The following is a 22,910-nucleotide window of genomic DNA, read 5'->3' on the forward strand; positions in this document are numbered from 1 at the left end:
GTATTGGCCAATGTTGGCCTATAATATTACTGCTGTCAAATCAATTATAATCTATCTATCTATCTGAAAAGAAAATGCGGTAAGGGCATCATACTGTAAAACACATGTACAGGTAAGCTACTGTAAGGAGGCAGTTACAGTAACTTACTGGCAATAGTGCTGCCAGTATGTTACTGCAAAAATACAATAAAATGTCTAACAAATGTCTATACACACACACAGACATACACACAAACTATACAAATTATGTATTTTCAAACTTATGTTAGTGTATATATATATATATATATATATATATATATATATATATATATATATATATATATATATATATATATATACAGTCATGGCCAAAAGTGTTGGCACCCTTGATAAATATGATCAAAGATAACTGTAAAAATAAACCTGCATTGTTTATCTTTTTGATCTTTAATTCATAAAATTAGCAAAAATCTATTGAAAGTGGGGGGAAAATCACATTATGAAATAAATGTTTTTCTCCAAAACACGTTGGCCACAATTATTGGCACCCTTTTATTCGATACATTTTGCAACCTCCCTTTCCCAAGATAACAGCTCTGAGTCTTCACCTGTAATGCCTAATGAGTTTAGAGAACAACTGACAAGAGATCAGAGACCATTCCTTCATGCAGAATCTCTCCAGAACCTTCAGATTCCAGTTCCATGTTGGTGCTTCTTCTCTTCAGTTCACTCCACTCATTTTCTTTAGGGTTCAGGTCAAGGGACTGGGACGGCCATGGCAGAAGCTTAGTTTTGTGTTCAGTGTGATGTTTGTTTTGTATCATTGTCCTGATGGAAGATCCAACCACAGCCAATTATAGGATTTCTAGCAGAAGCGGTCAGGTTTTGATTTTTTAACTGTTGGTATTTGGTAGAATCCATGATACCATGTATCTGAACAAGATGTCCAGGACCTCCAGCAGAAAAATAGGCCCACAACATTAAAGATCCAGCAGTAGATTTAACCGTGGGCATGGGGCACTTTTTATCCATGTGTGCACCAAACCTATCTGGTGGGTTTGCTGCCAAAAAGCTCTTTTTTTTGTTTCATCTGACCACAGAAACCGGTCCCATTTGAAGTTCCAGTCTTGTCTGTCAACTGAATATGCCTGAGATTGTTTATGGATGAGAGTAGAAAATTTTTCTTGAAACCCTCCTGAACAACTTGTGGGGATGTAGGTGCTGTGTGATCATTTTTTTAGGCTTTCTGAGACTCAAGACTCAACTTATCTCTGCAATTCTCCAGCTGTGATCCTTGGAGAGAATTTCAAACTTTCCTCCTCACTGTGCATTAAAGGTCCCGTTCTTCGTGATCCCATGTTTCAAACTTTAGTTAGTGTGTAATGTTGTTGTTAGAGTATAAATAAAATCTGTAAAATTTTAAAGCTCAAAGTTCAATGCCAAGCGAGATATTTTATTTAACAGAAGTCGCCTACATCGAACGGCCAGTTTGGACTACATCCCTCTACTTCCTTCTTTAATGACGTCACTAAAACAGTTTTTTGACTAACCTCCGCCCACAGGAATACACAAGAGTTGCGTTTGTAGAGTGTGTTTGTCGCCATGTCATCGAAACGCTGTTATTTTCATCCCGCAGTCCAATCACCGGGTCTGATTCCGGCTCAAATTGATAGGGTAAAATTAAAGACATGTTTACAATAACACTGAACGCGTGCATCTCCACGTTATGGTAAGAGGCGTGACTTTTCCGGGCAAGGTTCGCTAAGCTGCTGTCGAATCACAACACAGGAACCGCTGGCACAATCAGAACTCGTTACGTATTTCTGAAGGAGGGACTTCATAGAACAAGGAAGTCATCAGCCCGTTCTTATGACAGTGGAAACAGCGGTATACAGATAAGTAAATTATGTGAAAAATACTGTGTTTTTTTACACGCGAAACATGAACACATGTTATATTGCACACTATAAACACAATCAAAGCTTCAAAAAACCACGAAAAACGGGACCTTTAAGACGATTTAGACACCCGTCCTCTTCCAGGCAGATTTGTAACATCTTTAGTTAATTGGAACTTCTTAATTATTGCCCTGATAGTGGAAATGGGGATTTTCAATGCTTTAGCTATTTTCTTAAAGCCACTTTCTATTTTGTGAAGCTCAACAATCTTTTGCTGCACATCAAAACTATATTCTTTGGTTTTACTCATTGTGATGAATGATTAAGGAATTTGGCCTTTGTGTTTCCTCATGTTTATACTCATGTGGAATGGGAAGTCATGGCTGGACAATTTCATGCTCCTAGTCACCCTGGTGTGCTAAAAAAAATGTAAATATGAACAGAATATACTTCAGAGATATTTTACTCATAAAAAATTCTAGGGGTGCCTATAATTGTGACCAACATGTATTGGAGAAAAACATTTATTTCATAATGTGACTTTCCCCCCACTTTCAATTCTTTTCCTTCAACGAAAGGTTAGATTTTTGCTAATTTTATGAAATGAAGCTCTAGCGCAAGTTCTGCCGGGAAGACTCAAATGTTACGTCACTTATTAATTCAGATCTAACCAATCATTATCTAACTCTTGGAGTATAAAAGATTGGTACTTGCACTTGTCTGAGTTCGCAGATGCTGACGCGAACTTCACCTCCATCCTCCCCACCACCACCAGGATGGTCCCTGTCCTTACTCCCCGGGGGTTGGCTACGCCCCTGCCTTCAGCTTCAGGCAGGAAATGCAAAGTCTGCAACCCTCAGGACGTGAGCTACGGACGGGGCCTACGCCAAAGATCATTAACTTTATATATATATATTCTGCTTGCTGTTTGGTAATAAATATCAGTGTTTCATTATCTTGCCTCCCGAGTCTTTCTGGTAGAATTAAAGAACAAAAGGATAAACAATGCAGATTTATTTTTACAGTTATCTTTGATCATATTTATAAGGGTACCAACAATTTTGTCCATGACTGTATACACACACACACACACACACACACACACACACATATATATATATATATATATATATATATATATATATATATATATATATATATATATATATATATATATAGATCATGTAAGCAAAAAAGGTCATGAAAACAGTTACACACAAACGCTAGCCTATATATTGCATTATATCACATATATATATATATATATATATATATATATATATATATATATATATATTTAAAACGTTTAATTTGAGAAAAATGTTATGATTTTAATTTTGCATAAAAGTTAGTTACAGTGGTTTGAAATGCAACTAAATGTCAGTGTATGATTAATAGTTAAGTCAAATGTATAAGGGGTCAAAATATGTCTAATTCTTCTATTTACAGTTGCATATTTTTCACATGTGGCCCAACATACTTTATCTTTTACCAAGTTAATAAGTAATGTCTCTTGGCAATAATTTTAAAAAGAAAAGAAGTGCTTTCTTCATTGTCATTGTTATATGAGGCCTGGACTTCCCTCAGTCTTGCTCTCATTATATCAGAGGTGACCCCGCTGAAACACAGGCATGTTGACACTGACTGACACACGAAAGCTCTTAAACATGAATAATGACTCTACAGTAGACTACTCCCTTGATTACAGTTTAACCTACTCCAACTCACCGTTATTTTTTGTCGTTAATATCGAGGAAATTACTCGAAGCTCTCTTCGCGTGTCCTTGAAACAGCTGCAGACCTGCGAATGTGTTTACAGCTGCTTTCTGTAAATCGGACATGAAATAAAAATGTTACTGTAAAAAAAAAAAAAAATGTCGTTTTTAAGTCTGTTTGCGGTTCTTCACATGACCTGAGCTACATAAAAATTAGACAGCTCGCCTGTAGGTTTTTATTTGTGCAAGATGTTGCTTGTAACAAATGGACTAATAATAGATATTGGCTGCAGCGCGCGCAGTGTTATCATGATGCGCGTGACCCTAGAGAAATAAAGAATAAAGAGAAGAGCTTAGGAGGATAATAGAGGGTTAATTTCATGAAAACGCGTCTGCATCATATTTTATCCCAAACTCAAAAGGGGGCAGAAAAGGTATAAACAATATTTTGTATAAAACGAAAAGTCTATTTTAGGATCATTCGCGTTAATTTATTCGTTTTATTTTTTATTTTTAGTAGGCCTAATCCTCATTTCTCTCAATGATGATTCTCATTTCCATTTTGTATTTTTTTAATCAATAACTATGTGTAAATGTAGGCTATAGTTTATAAAATTAATAAGATTTGTAAAGAAGCATGTCGAAATTATTCAGGAAAATAAGATTTTCTTATCAAAGTGATAAAATGTTCAAATGAGTAAGCTCCTTAAAGTTACTAAATACAATTAAATCATTTTTTTTTTTTTTTTTTTTTTTGGTTTAAGTTTAAGGCAATTTTTGATCAACAGGTATGTTGAACCAAAGTAAATTCTTCACAATTTAAAGTGTTATATTATAGCCCACTGATTGAGTCATTTTCAGACTTAATGCTGACATCAATGGAACCACTTGGGAAAAACTGTAGACTCATTTCTTAGCACAAAAGAGGACAGTGGTTCAAGATGATTACCAAATCATTGTTTAAGTGTGAAAATATAGCAAAAGTAGCTTTCATAGTGATGAGTGATTTTTTTTGTAGACAAAGAGAAATACAAGGAATGAACAGTGGTGAATCGGGAACAGGATCATGGGTGGCCAAGGCTCATTGATGCACATGGGGTAGCTCAAAGTAACTCAAATTGCTCAAGAAGTTAATGCTGGTTCTAATAGAAAGGTGTCAGAATACACAGTGCATCGCAGTTTGTTGCGTATGGAGCTGCACAGCAGCAGACCAGTCAGGGTGCCCATGACCCCTGTCCACTGCCTAAAGCACCAACACTGGGCACGTGAGCATCAGAACTGGACCACGGAGCAATGGAAGAAGGTGGCCTGGTCACGTGGATGGCCGGGTGTGTGTGCGTCACTTACCTGGGGAACACATGGTACCAGGATGCACTGTGGGAAGAAGGCAAGCTGGCAGAGGCAGTGTGATGCTTTGGGCAATGTTCTGCTGGGAAACCTTGGGTCCTGCCATCCATGTGGATGTTACTTTGACATGTACCACCTGAGTTGTTGCAAACAATGTACACCCTTTCATGGAAACGGTATTCCCTGGTGGCTGTGGCCTGTTTCAGCAGGATAATGTGCCCTGCCACAAAGCAAAAATGGTTCAGGAATGGTTTGAGGAGCACAACAACGAGTTTGAGTTGTTGGCCTTCAAATTCTCCAGATCTCAATCCAATCGAGCATCCATGGAATGTGCTGAAAAACAAGTCCGATCCACGGAGGCCCCACCTCACAACTTACAGGACTTAAAGGATCTGCTGCTAACATCTTGGTGCCAGATACCACAGCACACCTTCAGGGGTCTAGTGGAGTCCATGCCTCGACGGGTCAGGGCTGTTTTGGCAGCAAAATGGGGACCAACACAATATTAGGAAGGCGGTCATAATGTTATGCCTGATCGGTGTATAGGGATGTATGTCTGCTGAAGGTGTGGGGGAGTTTTGCTTTGTCAGTGCTGTCATGAAATCACACACTGTGTTTTGTAATACAAAAGAACAGAAGATGCTAACCTCTCCATATTCCCTGCGTTGTCAACTATTATTGAAATCCTGTAATTGGTTTCTTATAGCTATGAATATTTATTTTAAGGTAAGTAATAATAAAGCTTTTTATATGGCGCGATAAATGAAGTTCTCTTATGAAATCTCTGCAAAACATTAATCCTGGACCATATATTCAGTGCTGTTTTTAATTCCAGGAATTATCTGAACAGTTTTAGCAACTTTAAGCCGTTTTACAGTCCTACAGATGAGTCGTACGCCCTCTTTTTAATGGAAAGTTTTGCCAGATAAACCCATGATTACCTCAGTCAGTCAGTAACGAGCGCTTAGCCAACAAAGTGTTCAAGATAAACTTTTTATACAAACGTGTGTGTGGACAAATCATGGCATTTTCCACGCTATAAAGCTGCTTTAAACACCATATTTCCTATTTAAGATCACTAAATTTTTAACTCAAGTGAACTTGAGACCTCGAGGCAATAAAGTCTACAGAACGTTTGTAAAAGGAGTTTCTGCAAAAAGATCATAAACGCTGTGACAAAGCATAGCCTGCTACTTATGTGTCATTTAGTGTACATTTCGAAAATTAAGGACCACTTGTGTATAAAGTGAATATATAAATTACTTCCAATGCAAACGTTTTAATCTCAGTACAATGTACCAGAATAAGAAACGTTCAATCATATCATAAAATAAGAAATCCGACTATTTTTAAGCCCTTTTTACCACCCATCGCATTTATTGTCGCCTTCTGTGTAATGTAATGTCAGTCTCATATTATATGTCATTATTTGGGTTAATGATTGATCATAGCCAGTAGACGCAGATACCGTTATCAGGATAATCCGAAGAGGAAACAGAGCGCGCTTGACATCTTTTATGTCATCAATTACGCAGAAACGCGTCTCAGAACTAGCGCGCGTCCACGTGGGATAAGAGGAGGTGTAACTTTTGCTATAAATTAAGAAAGCCGTGATGATAACGGAAGACAATACTGTATAGCTGCTCAAAATAGGATGGAAGCTCTTTAGAATTATTTTGTTGGTGGTCTTGTGCTCTGTTCATTTTTTTTTCTCCGTCGTTCATTCAGGAATTAAGTTTAAAAAGAAGAGGAGATCAGCTGTCAACCATTACATAAAGTAAGTTCTTGAATATTTTGGAAAATATTTTCTTCCACCTTAAAGCTTCTGGTTTGCCCAAAGCAAAATCTGTCCGCGCAATGAGTCCGTGTGACATGTTTGATTGAAAAAGTAGAATTAGATTAGTAGTGCTGAATCTAAAAAATGGTAGGATATTTAGTTATTAACCTTTACTTTTTAAAAAAGGTCTTAAACAAGTATTTACATTAAAACATTGGGGTCTAAACATATTCTTAAATTCTTAAGTTCAGGAGCTTCAGGGTGCGCAAATGGGTCACCACTTCTCCAAACGAAGGCTGGCGGGCGCAGACAACTTGGCCCCAGGTCGCTTTTCGGTCAGTGAAGAGGCTCCGCCGCATTACTCCTCTTACAGCAGTGGCAGTGAGACGGCCATCACCATGGAGACACCAGCTCGAAGGACGTCAGAAGTTCTGAACTCAAGGCAGGACAATAGGCGTCCTTCCATATACAGCACCATGGATGCAGTGCCCCATCTAGAGTTTTATGCCAACGCTACTGCCACGGGCCGCATCAGGCGCAGCAGACCATCACTGGAGACTCTGCGCAAGGTTTATGATGTGGGTCGTTTGTTGGAACAACAGAAAAAGTACCAGATGCTGCAGTTTCAGGACCGGATTTGTTAGACCCTTGTTTTATGTGACAGCGCCATCTAACCAGATCGTCTCTATCCGATGAGACCGCATTAGGAAAAAAAAACAAAAAACGAGTGCAAATACGATAGCTACGGAAATTATTACATTTGTGACTTTTTATCTTTTCACCTTATTTTTAACGTAACATGTCCCGCCGTTTTAAACTTAAATGTGCGAGGCGTTCTCGTTAATTTAGCTGTGCAAAACAGTTAATTGTGCTGCTTAATATTACAGATTGTTATTTTATCTATATTATTTTAATGCATTATTGTAGGTAATTAATAAACACGTTTTACAGATTAATGTAAACATCTTTTATGCAGACAAAAATATAGGCCCTAGGCCATATCGTGGCCACAAAGGAAGAATTCTTCTCTCGTTTTTGTAAAATCGCGTCTACGAATTAAGAATTAATTTACTATTTAATTTGTTCCCTCATTTTAGTAAATCGTGGCCTCCTTGAACAAATTCGTTCCCTCGTTTTGACTAAAACAAGGGAATGAATTATTACAATGTGGATCAAATTTAGTAGGCCTAGCCTATACCTAGGGGACAAATTATTATATCGTGCACACGATTTATTTAATGAGAGAACTATCAGTAAAACATGCTAACCAGGTTTTCACAACAAAATTCGCCCAATTGCTACCAGGTATCTACCCATTAAAAATGAAAAACAATCCGCGGCAACAATGTTAAAGTAACATGTGCAGAGCTCCATACACTTTTCCAAGAAAATTTAATTTATTACCAGAATACAGAGGCTAATAGAATTAAACAATTAAAAAAATTTCCAGGAGGGTTGTCAGGGGTTATGTGTAGCCTTAGGAGTTGGTTAGGACAATATATAAATTAAGTCTTAATATAATTAAAAAAGTAAAACACTAAATTAAATTGAATAGTGAGTGCTATAAAACACTGTATATAAAGTACCAGTTACCATACCAAAAAAAAAAAAAAAAAGTCCTATAAATGCTGTCCTGAAACTGTAGCCTGAAGTATTGAAAGATCATCTACTGTAACATAATCTACTTGATTCTGTATGTAAGCCTATTTAAATTTTGTAGTTTAAATGTGTGTGTATTTATGGTTTAGGATGGAGAATCTGGTAACACATGTGGCTCTAGTGCGGGAAGCGTTTCAGCGCTTCAAGAGTGTGGAAAAGAGTCTGAGGAAAACGGCCCAGGAGAAAAGACCTTCCAACCAGTGCGCTTTGGATGGGTGACTGGGGTTATGGTAAGAACCAGTGAAAAATAGACACTCATGCTTGCAAAAGGTCACGTGCCCATATGAATACACGCTCTGTTATTGTATTTCAGATTCGCTGTATGTTGAACATCTGGGGAGTCATTCTGTTCCTGCGATTGTCCTGGATAACATCTCAAGCAGGAATCCGTGAGCCTTTTTTTTATTAATATGTAAAATAATTCCATAAAGTGGTTACTTTTTGGTTACTCAGACAGTCCAAGATAAACCTTCTGTGCAATACAATAAAACAACTTCCTTTAATGAACCACAGGCCAGACAAGCTATTTACTTTAGTAAAGATAATGTTGCTCAAGAAATTCTCAATGAAAAACTTTTATAGAAGCACTTCCCAGAACTGTGTGTGTGTAATCTCTGATGGCCACTTATCTTTGATATGTTTTGTCTATTCTCTGAACTGGAGCTCTGTAGAGACATTGTGTCCTATTCGTTTTTTATTTCCTCTACTTTAGTTCTTACATGGCTAATTATACTGATGTCAGTTCTTGTGACCTCCATAACGGCGCTGTCTGTATCTGCCATTTCCACCAATGGGAGAGTCTCTTCTGGTGAGTCACTTGACAAGAGCATGACATCAAACCGATGAGATTGTACTGATTTTGATTATATTTGATGCTGATGCTTAAAGGGTTAGTTCACCCAAAAATGAAAATTCTGTCATTTATTACTTACCCTCATGCTGTTCCACATTCGTAAGACCTTTGTTAATCTTCGGAACACAAATTAAGATATTTTAGTTGAAATCCGATGACTCTGTGAGGCCTCCATAGGGAGTAATGACACTTCCTCTCTCAAGATCCTTCGTTGTTTGTACCAAGGTCATATAATGACATGGCTTACTGAAGAGAAGTGTGCTTTTGCTTTTTTTAAGCATTTGGGAAAATTGGAACCTGATTGAAGACAAAGTCATATTTAAAGACAAAAAGTTGAATCTGGATCAGAATGATCTGGATTTGGTAATCAAGTTTCGCTATCCAGAATCAGGCAGAAATTATGAAAACAGTATAAATATAGTACTTAATTGGAATGTTCTTGGTTCTTGTTCTTGAGATGGTAAGTTGATGGTAATGAAATTATAAGCATGCAACATTGTAGTTACACTGTCAATTAGCAAGTCATGAAATGACCAAAAAGAACCAATAAATGACGTAACTGGTACATCTTGTGTTATCTGGGTACTTCTTTGGCCAGTAGGCAACCACCCAGAATGCCCTAAAAAACATATAGCAGCCCACTAGAAACCACTCAAAAGACTTCACATAGCAATAATGGCTCTCCATATGTCTCTCCTCCACCCGGCAGGTGGCGCGTACTTCATGATCTCCCGCACACTGGGTCCTGAGTTGGGAGGTCCCATCGGCGTGGTGTTTTCATTCGCCAACGCTCTCGCTTGCGCGCTCAACACGGTGGGATTCTCGGAGACAGTCAGAGATCTTCTCATTGTAAGACATGAACACAGTCATTTTGTTGCATGACATTATGTTGTGTTTATGCCGATTGTGATATGATGTTTGTTTATGATGCAACAGGAGTATGACTCCCAAATGGTGGATTCAATCAATGATGTCCGAATTATAGGATCCATCACAGTCACCATGCTGCTTCTCATCTCATTGGCTGGGATGGAGTGGGAGTCAAAGGTACATTCCTCAAAATAAACATGCATTTTACAATACTGTCACTTCAGTTCAGTTCAGTGAGGGAAAATCTTCTACTGCTTATATATATATTTCTTATTTAAAATGAATGATTTCTGGTTGGTTTATCACTGTTTGAATGACCCTTTACTGAGTTTACTGGGTTCCCGTCCTTTTTGGCCAGCTTAATTCATTTGATCTAATTTATTTGCCTGAGATAAAGCCTAAGTAAATCTAACCTTTTACCCTTTAAAAATGTTTGTATGATCACTTGTGGAATATATATATTTTTTTTTCTTATTTGATCACATTAATTAACATTTTTTGCACTAATTCTTTGAAAATTATACAATTTAATTCAGTTTATTTTGATATTGAGCAGCTCTATCCCAATCTCTTGAACTTGCAGTTCCCTCACTCTCCTCTAGAGGCTCACAAAGCCCTTGTTATGAAACTGGCGTCTTTTAACAAACCATCAGCTCATGATCTAGCATTTTTCCTTTATTCTCTCACAGACTCAGATCCTGTTCTTCTTGGTTCTCATGGTGTCCTTCATCAACTACTTTGTCGGCACTGTGATTCCAGCAACTCCCCAGAAACAGTCGATTGGTTTCTTCAGTTACCGCAGTGAGTGTCATATGCTGTGTCTGTTTGCATGTGCAGCTTCCCAAAAATAACTGTCAAGATCCAAATAGGTTTTTTGGTCACTTCCTAGAAGTTTGATTGATTTAGAAATGCTTAACTTCTATAAAACATACCATACAAATAGACAAATAGCTTTAAAGCTTTATGTAATAGTTGAAACACAAAAGTAAAAAATTGTGACTTTGAATTTGTGACTTAAATTTTGGTCTTTTTCCTCACACAAAGCTATCGTATGACTTAAGAAGACATGAACTAATTTTATGGTGTCTTTTTGGTCAGTATAAAAACGTTCCATGAAAAACATTAAATTTTGGTAAATTATCCATTAACAGCTTACAGGTTTGAAGCAACATGATAATGAATTAATAATGACAGATGTTTTATTTGTGCTGAACTTTTTCTTTAACTCGCTCCACAAATTATCTTGCAAAATGTATCTAAATTATTTTGATATCAACATTGTTTTTGCCAGGTGAGATCTTCTTGGAGAACCTCCTTCCAGACTGGAGAGGGCCAGACGGCAACTTCTTCCGGATGTTTGCCATCTTCTTCCCATCTGCCATTGGGATCCTTGCCGGAGCAAACATCTCAGGCGACCTGAAGGTAAAGAAATCTGCAAAGATGTCAAAACCATAGTGACGCTACTACACTTTGAGATCTTTACACATGGAGTATAAATACATAAATGAATAAATAAACTTTATGTTTTGTCACAACAAATATGGTATTAATCAAATAATGTGTTGGTGAATGTTTCAGGAGCCTGAGATTGCCATTCCTAGAGGGACACTGATGGCCATATTCTGCACAACCATTAGTTATTTAGCCATATCTTCGACTGTGGGTGAGTATTTAATCAAGTGTTCAACATAATTTACTGAGTTCATTACATAATTTTACTAAATTCATATGCCACTAGAGGCAGTGATTATCAGAACCAATGTTCAATAAGTTAATTTATTTCTAATTAATACAGTTTAAAGGCATTATTTTAACAATCTTGCGCATGGCACAAGTTCACTTAAGGCATGTCCGAATCCACTTTTGCTAGTTTGATGATGGGAAAAATGGTCAGCACGCCTGGTGCATGGTCTAAAAGGGTTGTAAATGAGTAAGGGGTGTGTTTTGGGTGTAACGTGCAATAAACCAATCAGAGTCTCATCTCCCATTCCCAAGCCAGTTGCGCTCGCGGATTGGCTATTTACATGGTGGAATTTGCAAGCAGAAAAACCGATCGCTTCTCTAGCAAGAAAACGGATCTGCTCATGTACAAGGTTAAAACGCAAGAGCAGACCATCTACGTGGGACAAGCCAGATTCCACCAAAGCATTTTTATCTTTATGCACACAATAATAATCTTTTACATTGTAATCATTTTATTTTTAATATTTGCCATGTTTGTGTGCTGCTGCACATCCCTGTGTTTGTAATGAGTGTACACGCGTTGTGCACCCGTATATAGGCAAATATTACTAACGTGCAAATATTACTAACATGCTCTTTAAATAACAAAACAAAACAAACTAGCAAAAAACACTTGTCGCACCTGGGGCCGCATTGCACCAAGTGTAAGATAGGGCCCTTACTGTAGTATGACACTGTGAGTTTTGATATTGTGTGTGGTGATATTCTTGGAGAAATAGTTGAATAAGCCTTGATTTTAGCCAAAAGTCGAACAAGCAATAGCCTCGAGGCCTGTTCACACCAAGGCTGATAACTATAACGATACAATAAAGATATAGTTTTAAAAATCGTTTTAAATATAAAAGAATAGCAGAGTCCACACAACAACTATATGATAACAACACAGAGAAATAATATAGTTGGAATCACTTTCAGAAAGATTTTTTTCCAGCTGATGAACGATAAAAAACATTGACAGCCAATCAGAATCCATACCGCTTTAATGAGCTCGAGGATTTAAAGTGACAGATGACAAAACTGCTGCGTGTACTTATAATAAACAGAATGACAATGTCCCTTGATGTGTACGCTAATATAGTTATTGTTATATAGTTATCTTAACAGTTTTTTTCACATTTATTTGTATAGCGCTTTTCACGATACATATCGTTTCAAAGCAGCTTTACAGAGAATGCATGTCAACATTACAATTTAGAGAATGCAGTTAGTTAATAATGTAATAATTTAGGCAATTTAATTTACAGTCACTGTTAGCAGTTTAATTGAAGTTAGAAGCAATGAGCTCCTGGAAATAATGAGTTACATATTAACAATAATTAGGATATATAGAAATTTGGGAATGTGCATGTTGATCCAGAACTTGCGTCGTCTTTAACCCTTGTGTATTGGACCAACTTCAGCCAACAGTGAAGAACACACTGCCAGCAGGTGCAGGTGTATTTTTGAGGTTTTGAAAATTTTCAAAGCATTTTCCCAAAATATGTATCAAAATAAGATTTGTCACCAAAACTCATTCCATTTGCTGAAACACAGAGAAAGTTGTGGCCAAATTAAGACTCAAAAACACCCCATAGTGGATGAAAACATCCCCAACAACACATAAGGGTTAATCTAGATTTAAACTGGGTGTGCGAGTGTGAGCCCCGAACATTATCAGGAAGGCTATTCCAGAGTTTAGGAGCCAAATGTGACAACGCTCTCCCTCCTTTAGTGGACTTAGATATCCTAGGTACAACCAGAAGTCCAGAGTTTTGTGAACTTAAAAAGTGTGAAGGATTGTAGGGCAATAGAATAGAACAGTTATCTTTCTTGGTGTGAATGGGCCTTAAACAGTTAGTTCACCCAAAAATGAAAATTCTGTCATTAATTACCCACACTCATTGTTCCAAACCCGTAAGACTTTCGTTCATCTTCGCAACATTTTGTTCCTCAATAGACAGTTACACAACTGCTACTTTGACGCTTCAAAAAGTTCATAAAGAGATTGTAAACCTAATCCATATGAATTGAGCGGTTTAGTCCAAATCTGAAGAGACTCAATCGTTTCATATGATGAACCGATTGAATTTAGGCTTTTACTCACATATATGCTTGCAGTGATTAATAATGGCAGCATGAGAATTTCTGTTTTTATTCTAGAGCAGAAGTTCAGAAGTCTGTGTTTGTCCCACAGGAGCGTGTGTTCTGCGCGACGCCTCCGGAAACATGAATGACAGTTTGCCGCTGAACTTCACTGAGGCGTGCGACAGTTTGAGCTGCAGTCTGGGCTGGAACTTCACTGAGTGCGAGCAGAGCGGCTCCTGCACCTTCGGCCTCTCCAACAACTTCCAGGTGACCAGCTTCACTTCTAACGAATTTATGATGGTGTATGAATGTAAGATGGGTTGGACTATTGGTTATAGTTGATCTAATACAGGCGTCTCCAGTCTAGGTCCTGGAGGTCCACTGTCCTGCAGAGTTTAGCTCCAACCCCAATTAAACACACCTAAACCAGCTAGTCAAGTTCAAACTAGGCATACCAGAAACTTCCAGCCAGGTGTGTTGAGGCAAATTGGAGCTACACTCTGCAGGACAGTGGCCCTCCAGGACTGAGTTTGGAGAACCCTGATCTAATATAAATAAATCAAAATGGCACTCAACTGGACAGCCAGTGATCACCAGGAATTTCTATAGTATGGAGCAGGACAGAACAGCAAAAAGAGTTTAGAGTGACAGAATTTATTTATTATGCTTATTTATTTATTTATTTAAATGCATTTATTTATTACTTGGGTTACTAGAGTTAATTAGCATTTATTTATGTATATATTCAAATGTATTTATTTTACTTTAATTACTTGAGTAAATTATCATTTATTTATTTAAATGCATGTATTTATCACTTAGGCTACTAGAGTTAATTATCACTTATTTGTTTATTTAAATGTATTTATTTATATACATTTATTTATTTATTTATTACTTGGACTACTAGAATTAATTAGCATTTATTTATTTATTTTTTTATAATTTAGGTTACTAGAGTTAATTAGCTTTTATTTTGTATATATTTAAATGTATTTATTACTTTCATTACTAGAGTAAATTATCATTTATTTATTTATTACTTGGGTTAACAGTTAATTATCATTTTATTTATTTATTATTTATCATTATTCATTATTTATATTTATTAATGTATTTTTGTATTACTTTGGTTACTACAGTAGAGTTAATTATTATTTATTTTAATTCATTTATTATTTAGGTTACTGGAGTTAATAACAATTTATTTGTATTTATTTTAATGTACTTATTTATTACTTTGGTTACAAGAGTTAATTATCATTTATTTATTTATTTTAATTAATTTATTAGGTTACTGTAGCTAGTAATAATTTATGTTTGTATTTATTTAAATGTGTTTATTAATTCAGTTAAGCCGGGGACACACCTAACGATTAGCTGAAACATTCTAAGACTGAACTGAACACACATACCGATTGTTTCCTTCGACTGGAGCCGATTTATATACTCACACATGGAATTTGAACACCGACTGTAATCGCAGACTGAACGCAACTGGACGCGTTTGAGCACGATCAGTCATAAGTATCAATTTACATTCATAATCGGCCTTACAATCGTTAAGTGTGTGCGCGGCTTTACTAGATTACTAGACTCTTTCATTGATTCATTCATTCATTCATTCATTTGCATTTCACTTGCCTCAAAATCTGAGGGGACAATTTTGGTTATGGTTTGCCTTGACAATAATGAATTAATTTCCTTAAAGTAGAGATTAGCTGGTCAAAATGTTCAATACTTATCCGGATCACTATTTCCAACACTCCACTGATCTGACAGATGAATTCTATTAAACTATTTTGCATTGATGTGGTTTTCTGTTCAAATCCGCAGGTTTTGATCCAAGTCTCCGGCTTTGGTCCATTGATCTATGCGGGCATATTCGCAGCCACCCTGTCGTCCGCTCTTGCGTTCCTCGTCTCCGCACCCAAAGTCTTCCAGGTGAAATACCACACCTTACACAGATAATAGCTAATATGTAACTTCATAAGATCATCAAAGTGAACATGGCCTGTTAAATTCAAAGAAAAGAACATTCTTTTTTCCATCACCTCTTGGTACAGTGTCTCTGTAAGGACAATATCTACCCATACATTGGCTTCTTTGGAAAGGGTTATGGGAAAAACAATGAGCCACTGCGAGCTTATCTGCTGTGTTACATCATCGCCATGTGTTTCATTCTGATTGGTGAGTCAAAAATATATGTGATAAAGCTACATAATATTAATCTCAACATGCATTATTTGAAGATAATACTATATACACGTATGTTATATATGCACATTTGTGATAATTTCAAATGGACTAGTGAAGACAAAAAGTGTTTAAATAAGTGACCAGTTTCAAATATACATTCATATAATACTGCATAATATGGTATATATTTTATTGTATAAATTATATTTAATGTTTCCCTCTCATCTCTGTAGCTGAGCTGAACGTAATCGCTCCTCTGATCTCAAACTTCTTCCTCTGCTCTTACGCGCTGATCAACTTCAGCTGTTTTCACGCTTCGATCACCAATTCACCTGGTGAGTTCAAAATACCAAGTGAAAATCAGTCTGATTATCTGTTCTGTACATATTTTGATGAGTATGTCATAATCATGTAAAGTTGCATTGAGTTACATTACTTTTGATAGTTTGTTCAGTCCAGATATAAATATTATTATGCTTTTTTTTCTACCCTCTGCAATTTCTGGTAATTTCTGCTGCTTACCACAGGATGGAGGCCATCGTTTCGGTATTACAGCCCCTGGACGGGTTTATTCGGGGCCGTTATTTCTGTTGTGCTGATGTTCTTGCTCACCTGGTGGGCCGCGCTCATCGCTTTAGGTTTAATCATCTTTTTATTCGGCTATGTGACCTACAAGAAACCTGGTGAGCAGAACTGTGTTGACCCGTCAGAGTAAACGTCGCATTGAAACGGTGTGCTTTTACTGACAATGATGATATTTTTGTGTCGTTCAAGAGGTGAACTGGGGATCGTCTGTCCAGGCCAGTACCTACAACATGGCTCTGTCCTACTCCGCGTCTCTGGCAGGAATTGAAGATCACGTCAAAAACTACAGGTCAGAGGACCCTCTAGGAGGTGTTAATAGGATGTGAACGAGAGTCTGTAGATGCAGAGTCCATTCTTAATGCATGTTCTTGGTTTTAATGTGAACGATTCATCAGTGCATGTTAAAGGCTATTTAATAATGATAACCAACAGCCAAATTCTCATCCCAGTTGATGGGTAAAATCTCATAATTATGAGATAAAAAGCATTTTTTTTTTAGATAAAAAAGTCATAATTATGAGATAAGAAGCCAAAATGATGACTTACTAAGCCATAATTATGAGATAAAAGACATTTTTGAGATAAAAAGTCGTAATTATGAGGTAAGAAGTCAAAGTGATGACTTACTAATAATAATTATGAGATAAAAAGTCAATTATGAGATTAAAAGTATTCAACTTTATAACCTCATGATTTAGAATTTCATTTTTTTTTTACTTATAAAAATTATGTCTTAGTGTGTCATAATTATGACCTTTTGTCTCATTACTTTTATTTCATAATTATGACAAATTATTGTAATGTCATAATTTTTATAATCTCATAAGTTACATTTTTTTTGTCATAATTTAGATTTTTCTATCTTGTAGTTCATGCACTACCTTTGAATTGAACTCATGAGCTTGGTGTTGCTAGCATCATTATCTACTGCTTCACAGCAGTTTAACCCATCGAACAGCCTAATTTTCATTCACATTAAATAAAATGGTAAAGTACATGGTGTTTGCCCATATATTCACTCCTTTCTTCTGATCAGGCCTCAGTGTCTGGTTCTGACGGGTCCTCCGACTCTGCGTCCAGCGCTGGTGGACTTTGTGGGCACTTTCACCAAAAATGTCAGTTTGATGATTTGTGGAGACATTCTCATGGTAAGAACCAGCTCTATCATGAAGAAATGCTTTATTTTTCTTTCTTTGGCATTAAAAACAAAATGCAAAAAAAGCAAAATTCTGCCCTCAGAGGAGCTAAAAACTAATATTATGGATCTGTCTCTTCAGGATGAGAAGTCGGTTGTGTCCCAGCGCAACACTAATGACATGATAAAGTGGCTCAATCAGAGGAAGGTTCGTTCCTTCTACACGTCCTTCAAAGCATCCAGTCTGAGAGACGGAGCCCGGCATCTTCTACAGGTTACAAATGCCACAATGCTTCTGCTTCAGTGAGCCTTGTGCATGAAACATGAGCAGAACGGATCACTGTGCAAATCTGTTTTTACATTAATCATTACAGCAAAACAATTACTGTATGTAAAAGTGGTTTTGTTCATTGCACATAATGACTGCTTGTGTTTCATGCGTAAAGCCCAGTGATATTTATTGTCTTTGCTGTTTATGATTTTTCCCCTAGTGAGTTTATGGTGTGTTTAATTTTAACATAGAAAATGTGATCATTTTTCCCCTCTTAAGGCCTCTGGTTTGGGAAAGTTGAAACCGAATATACTAGTGGTGGGATTCAAAATGAACTGGCAGGAGAGCAGCGGTCAAGACATAAAGGACTACATCAACACTATATAGTGAGTAAAAACGACCTCACAATCCCTAAGATCTGTCCAGAAAGAAATATCAAACTATATTTGATAATCACGTGTCAAGCAATGCAAAAAAAAAAAAAAATCTTTATTGTAATGCAAAAAAAATATTTATTTTAATTAAAATAAAATAGATATGGATAGTTTTTGTTATACTACTTTAATTTATGCAGATTTTAATTAAAAAATACACAATGTAAAGTAGCCTTTTCTAAAGACATATATTACAATTCATAGCATAATTTTTAAAAGTAAAGAGTGATTGTAAGTCCGCTTGCATATTGAAAATTGACAAACGCATGGCCAGAAATGCAAAAGAATATATAATTCTCTTTATTGTAACAGAAAAAATATATATTTATTTTAATTGTAAATTGTTACACCATCTAACTTTTTGTTATACTACTTTGTTTTAAATTAAAATCAGCATAAATTAAAGTAATATATCCTTTTCTAAACATAATCTCCATTGAGAATAAACAAAATTACAATTTGGAGGGAAAATGTGAAAATTTGTTATTAGAAACATCAGAATTGTACAGTAACCATTGTACTATATATATATATATATATATATATATATATATATATATATATATATACTGTATATATATATATATATATATATATATATATATATATATAGTACAGTGTTAATACACCATGGAAGTTTTTGTTCTATTACTTTAATTTATGCTGATATCTAATAATAATAATATAAAACACTGTAAAATTATCCTTTTCTAAAGAGAATCTCTATTTACAATTTGGAGGGAAAATGTGCATAATTCTGTTAATGGTCCCAAAAAGGCTTCATTTACTTTATGTAAAATACTGTGACCTGAAATGTGACCTGGACATGTATTTGTGAGATTCGCACTGCCGGGAGCAGAAATGAAGTATTTTTCTTTGGTCTCAGTGATTCTTTCGACTCCAACCACGGCGTGTGTGTTCTGCGCATGATGGATGGACTGGACGTCCGAGACGAGTTACAGACTGAGGGTATGTCCCGTTCATCAGTGTGTGTGTGTTGGTTTTGTACATGTGGATTATTGCAGTAATTCTGTCCTGTTTATCTCACAGTCAATCAGGCCTTTGAGGTAGACGAGGCCATCGAGTCTGATCAGCAGAATTCAGACGCCGATTCAGGTGAATCAACTCAAACCGATCGATGCGTCTTCTCTTTGTTCTTCAATCCTTATCTCACTTCTTTGATTCTTTCCTCGTAGACGTCGACAACACAAAGAACATGGCGAGCGATCAGATCAAAACTGTGTTCCAGAACAAACAAGGGAAGAAGACCATCGATGTGTACTGGATCTCTGACGATGGAGGTGAGATACGGACTGTAATCATTACTAGGCTTCAGTAGTCATAATTTGGCTTTGAAACTCTTCAGTTAACTCTAAACAATTAGGTAATATGATCCTCGCTCTCTGTCTCAGGTTTGACTTTGTTAGTGCCATACCTGTTGACCAGAAGGAAACGCTGGAGACGATGCAAAGTCAGAGTGTTCATCATTGGAGAACAGCAAACCATGGAAAATGACCGCAAAGAGTGAGACTCATGAATCATTAATCATCAGAATCATCTGAACCATTTGAATCATCACCAGTTTGATAGAGAATCTTGCATCAGAGTCATTAATAATAGACTCAAATCATCAAATTCAGACTCGTTAGAATCTTCGAATCATCTGTTATTAGAAATATCAGAATTAGGAGAGTCATTGAATCATTGGAATCATTCGAATCAGCATTACTGGAATTCATCAGCAATTTCATTAAACTACACAAATACAAGATCCATAAAAATTCAAAACATAAATTTATATGCGACGAGTGTTTTCTATCTTAAGTTTGCTTGTATATTGAATGTACATAAAAGCTGTCAGTAACTCTATCCAGTAATTTTTTTTCTCTTCAATAATAACTAATTTATTTTGCTCAGAATGATGACTTTGCTCCAGCGTTTCCGACTGGACGTTCATGATGTCATCGTGATGACGGACAGCGAACGACCATCACTTCCCAAAAAGTAGGTTTACTCCAAACGGGGTTGTGTGAAATCAGCGCGAAATCAGATTCAACTGAATTTTAACACCCAAACACAGTAACAGAACTTCTTTGTTGTCATTAGTACAAGGGTCTTTGAGGAAAAAGTCGCCCCCTTCAGGCTAAACGAGGCACAGCTGGATGAAAGGACAGCGCAACAGCAGAGAACAGAGTGTCCGTGGAAAATCACGGACAAAGAGATGGACGCCCTGAGACTCAAGGTGTGTGTGTGTGTGTTTGACCTCAATGTCATGCTACAATCATAAATCCCACTTGGCTGCTCAATTTTTCCATCCTCTTTTGATAGTCGGAGAGAAAAGTGCGTCTGAACGAGATCATACGGAGAAATTCGCAGCATGCCGCACTGGTTCTAGTGTGAGTACTGACTGTAGGACCATTAACCATTACTGGCTGCTGGTCAATATGTGATTCATACACAAAGAAAGCACAATCTGATAATATTGGAGCCTTATAAATCATTTACATCTGAAATGTTAAGAATCATAATTGGAGGGTAAACACACCTGTTAATTATTAATAAACCTGTGTGTTTCAGGTCTCTCCCTGTACCGCAGGCGGACTGTCCCAGTTGTCTCTATATGGCCTGGTTGGACACACTTAGCTGCGGTCTACACTGTCCTGTCCTGCTCATACGAGGAAACCAGCAGAACGTCTTGACCTTCTACTGCCAATAAACTGCTCACGTGATTTACTCACTTATGCTGGCTCTTTATGGCAAAACAATATTTTTTTCATACACTGGTCAATTTTGAGATTTTTGGCTAGTTGTCTTATTTCAGACTGGTAGGGAAAAAATACATCCAAAATACACTTTTAAGTGTTTATTTTATTGTATTTTGTCTATTTACGTCTGTAGATTTCATTTTCAATACATATCTTTAAAAGCCATTTTCTTAAAAAAAGTTTTTTTCTCCACTTCAGCAGCACTTACATATATCAAAATTTACAGCTTTATTCTTATCTATATTCTAAAGGTTTTTACAGAAGGGTTTGTTCATATATCATTCATATCATTTTAAATAACATTTTATTACTACAAACATGATGAAAATTATTTTTGTCTGTCTTTCTGATTTATGGACTGATTAAAAAGAGATATCCAAAATCCCTTCTATAAAACCCTTTAACTGTAATATGTTAACAAAATCAAACAATAATTTCAAACCTGGCTTTATCCATTGTTCAGATTTATGTTCTGGAAATGTATGCAAATTAGAGCATATTAAAGTACATATTGCCTCATATGCATATTTAAACATAACATTTCAGAAAATTTATAATACAAAAAATGTTTGCAATTCTTAATGTAATCAATCAATCAACTGGAGAAATATGGTGATATCTATAATTTTTGACCCTATTCACCTGTGGCGTCGACTCACGTCGATTTTGCTGTAAAAAAATATTCAAATACTTATCACACTTTAAAATGTGTGCATGTAATTTTATTAATAAATATTAAATTACATTTTATTATTAAATATATTATATGAGTTCATGCATTCCCTGAGAACTGAACCCATGACTTTGGCATTGTATGAATCTAAATATATTTGGGGCCACTGTAAATTTACCTGCGTAATATATTAACTCTTCAGTATATCAAATGTTTTTGTTTTGCCTTATTCTTTGTGCAGATTTATCATCTTGCTTAAAGCTCATTATATGTATTATTGTATTTCTATTTTTTCTTTTTAGTGTGAACTCATGTCTGTGTCAAGGTCTTATATGGTGAAGGGCTGAAGTTGCTAGAGTGAAAGTGTAATTGAAATATTTTGTCATTTTAATTATGTCAGTGAGAACTATTATGTCTTCAATTATTAATCATCATTTTTGAGCTTTGAAAGGAGGCCAAGACACAGAAACACTCCATGCAATGTTTATGTTTATTTCAGCTATAATATATTCTGTAAGTTGTGATGGTTAAAATTTCTATGTGATTGAACAGCTTTTATAACATATTTTTGTTTTTTTTCTACTTGGTGTAATGAGACAATCAGTATTCATCATTGTGCTAAATTGTATTTTTCACATTGAAAAGCAGATCAAGAACATACTTTCATAATAATTCATAATAATCTAGTATTTATATTCAGTCAAAATGTAACATTTTCTGAAATATTCATTATAATGTTTTGGTCTATGAAATGTAATTTTATGAAGCAAGAACAAATAAACATATTTTATAATATAATAATTTTGTCTTGTTTAAATTGCATGAAATTTCTACGCTGAAACATAGTTTCATTGCTTCCCTCCTCCAGCATAACTGCAGTATTTCTAGTATATTCTTTCTAGTCGACTCTGTTTGACCTGACATCCTTGATATTATACAG

The 22,910-nt window shown here is 36.0% G+C and overlaps 1 protein-coding gene across 1 annotated transcript; it reads left to right on the top strand.

Moving 5' to 3' along the window:
- Positions 1-6,597: 6,597 nt before the first annotated feature.
- On the top strand, positions 6,598-22,507 carry slc12a10.1 (solute carrier family 12 member 10, tandem duplicate 1). Its single transcript, XM_048185393.1, has 27 exons — positions 6,598-6,719; positions 6,966-7,297; positions 8,468-8,608; positions 8,692-8,767; positions 9,091-9,186; positions 9,941-10,080; positions 10,168-10,278; positions 10,791-10,902; positions 11,393-11,523; positions 11,680-11,764; positions 14,018-14,175; positions 15,745-15,852; positions 15,975-16,098; positions 16,341-16,442; positions 16,635-16,790; positions 16,882-16,981; positions 17,729-17,840; positions 17,970-18,101; positions 18,378-18,484; positions 19,419-19,501; positions 19,583-19,648; positions 19,729-19,833; positions 19,945-20,056; positions 20,450-20,536; positions 20,639-20,774; positions 20,861-20,928; positions 21,110-22,507. Exons 2-27 carry the CDS (start codon positions 6,989-6,991, stop codon positions 21,246-21,248), a joined length of 3,096 nt encoding a protein of 1,031 aa, XP_048041350.1. The 5' UTR covers positions 6,598-6,719; positions 6,966-6,988; the 3' UTR covers positions 21,249-22,507.
- The last annotated feature ends 403 nt before the right edge of the window (positions 22,508-22,910 follow it).

This window comes from Megalobrama amblycephala, linkage group LG3 (assembly GCF_018812025.1).
Source record: "Megalobrama amblycephala isolate DHTTF-2021 linkage group LG3, ASM1881202v1, whole genome shotgun sequence".
NCBI lineage: Eukaryota > Metazoa > Chordata > Actinopteri > Cypriniformes > Xenocyprididae > Megalobrama > Megalobrama amblycephala.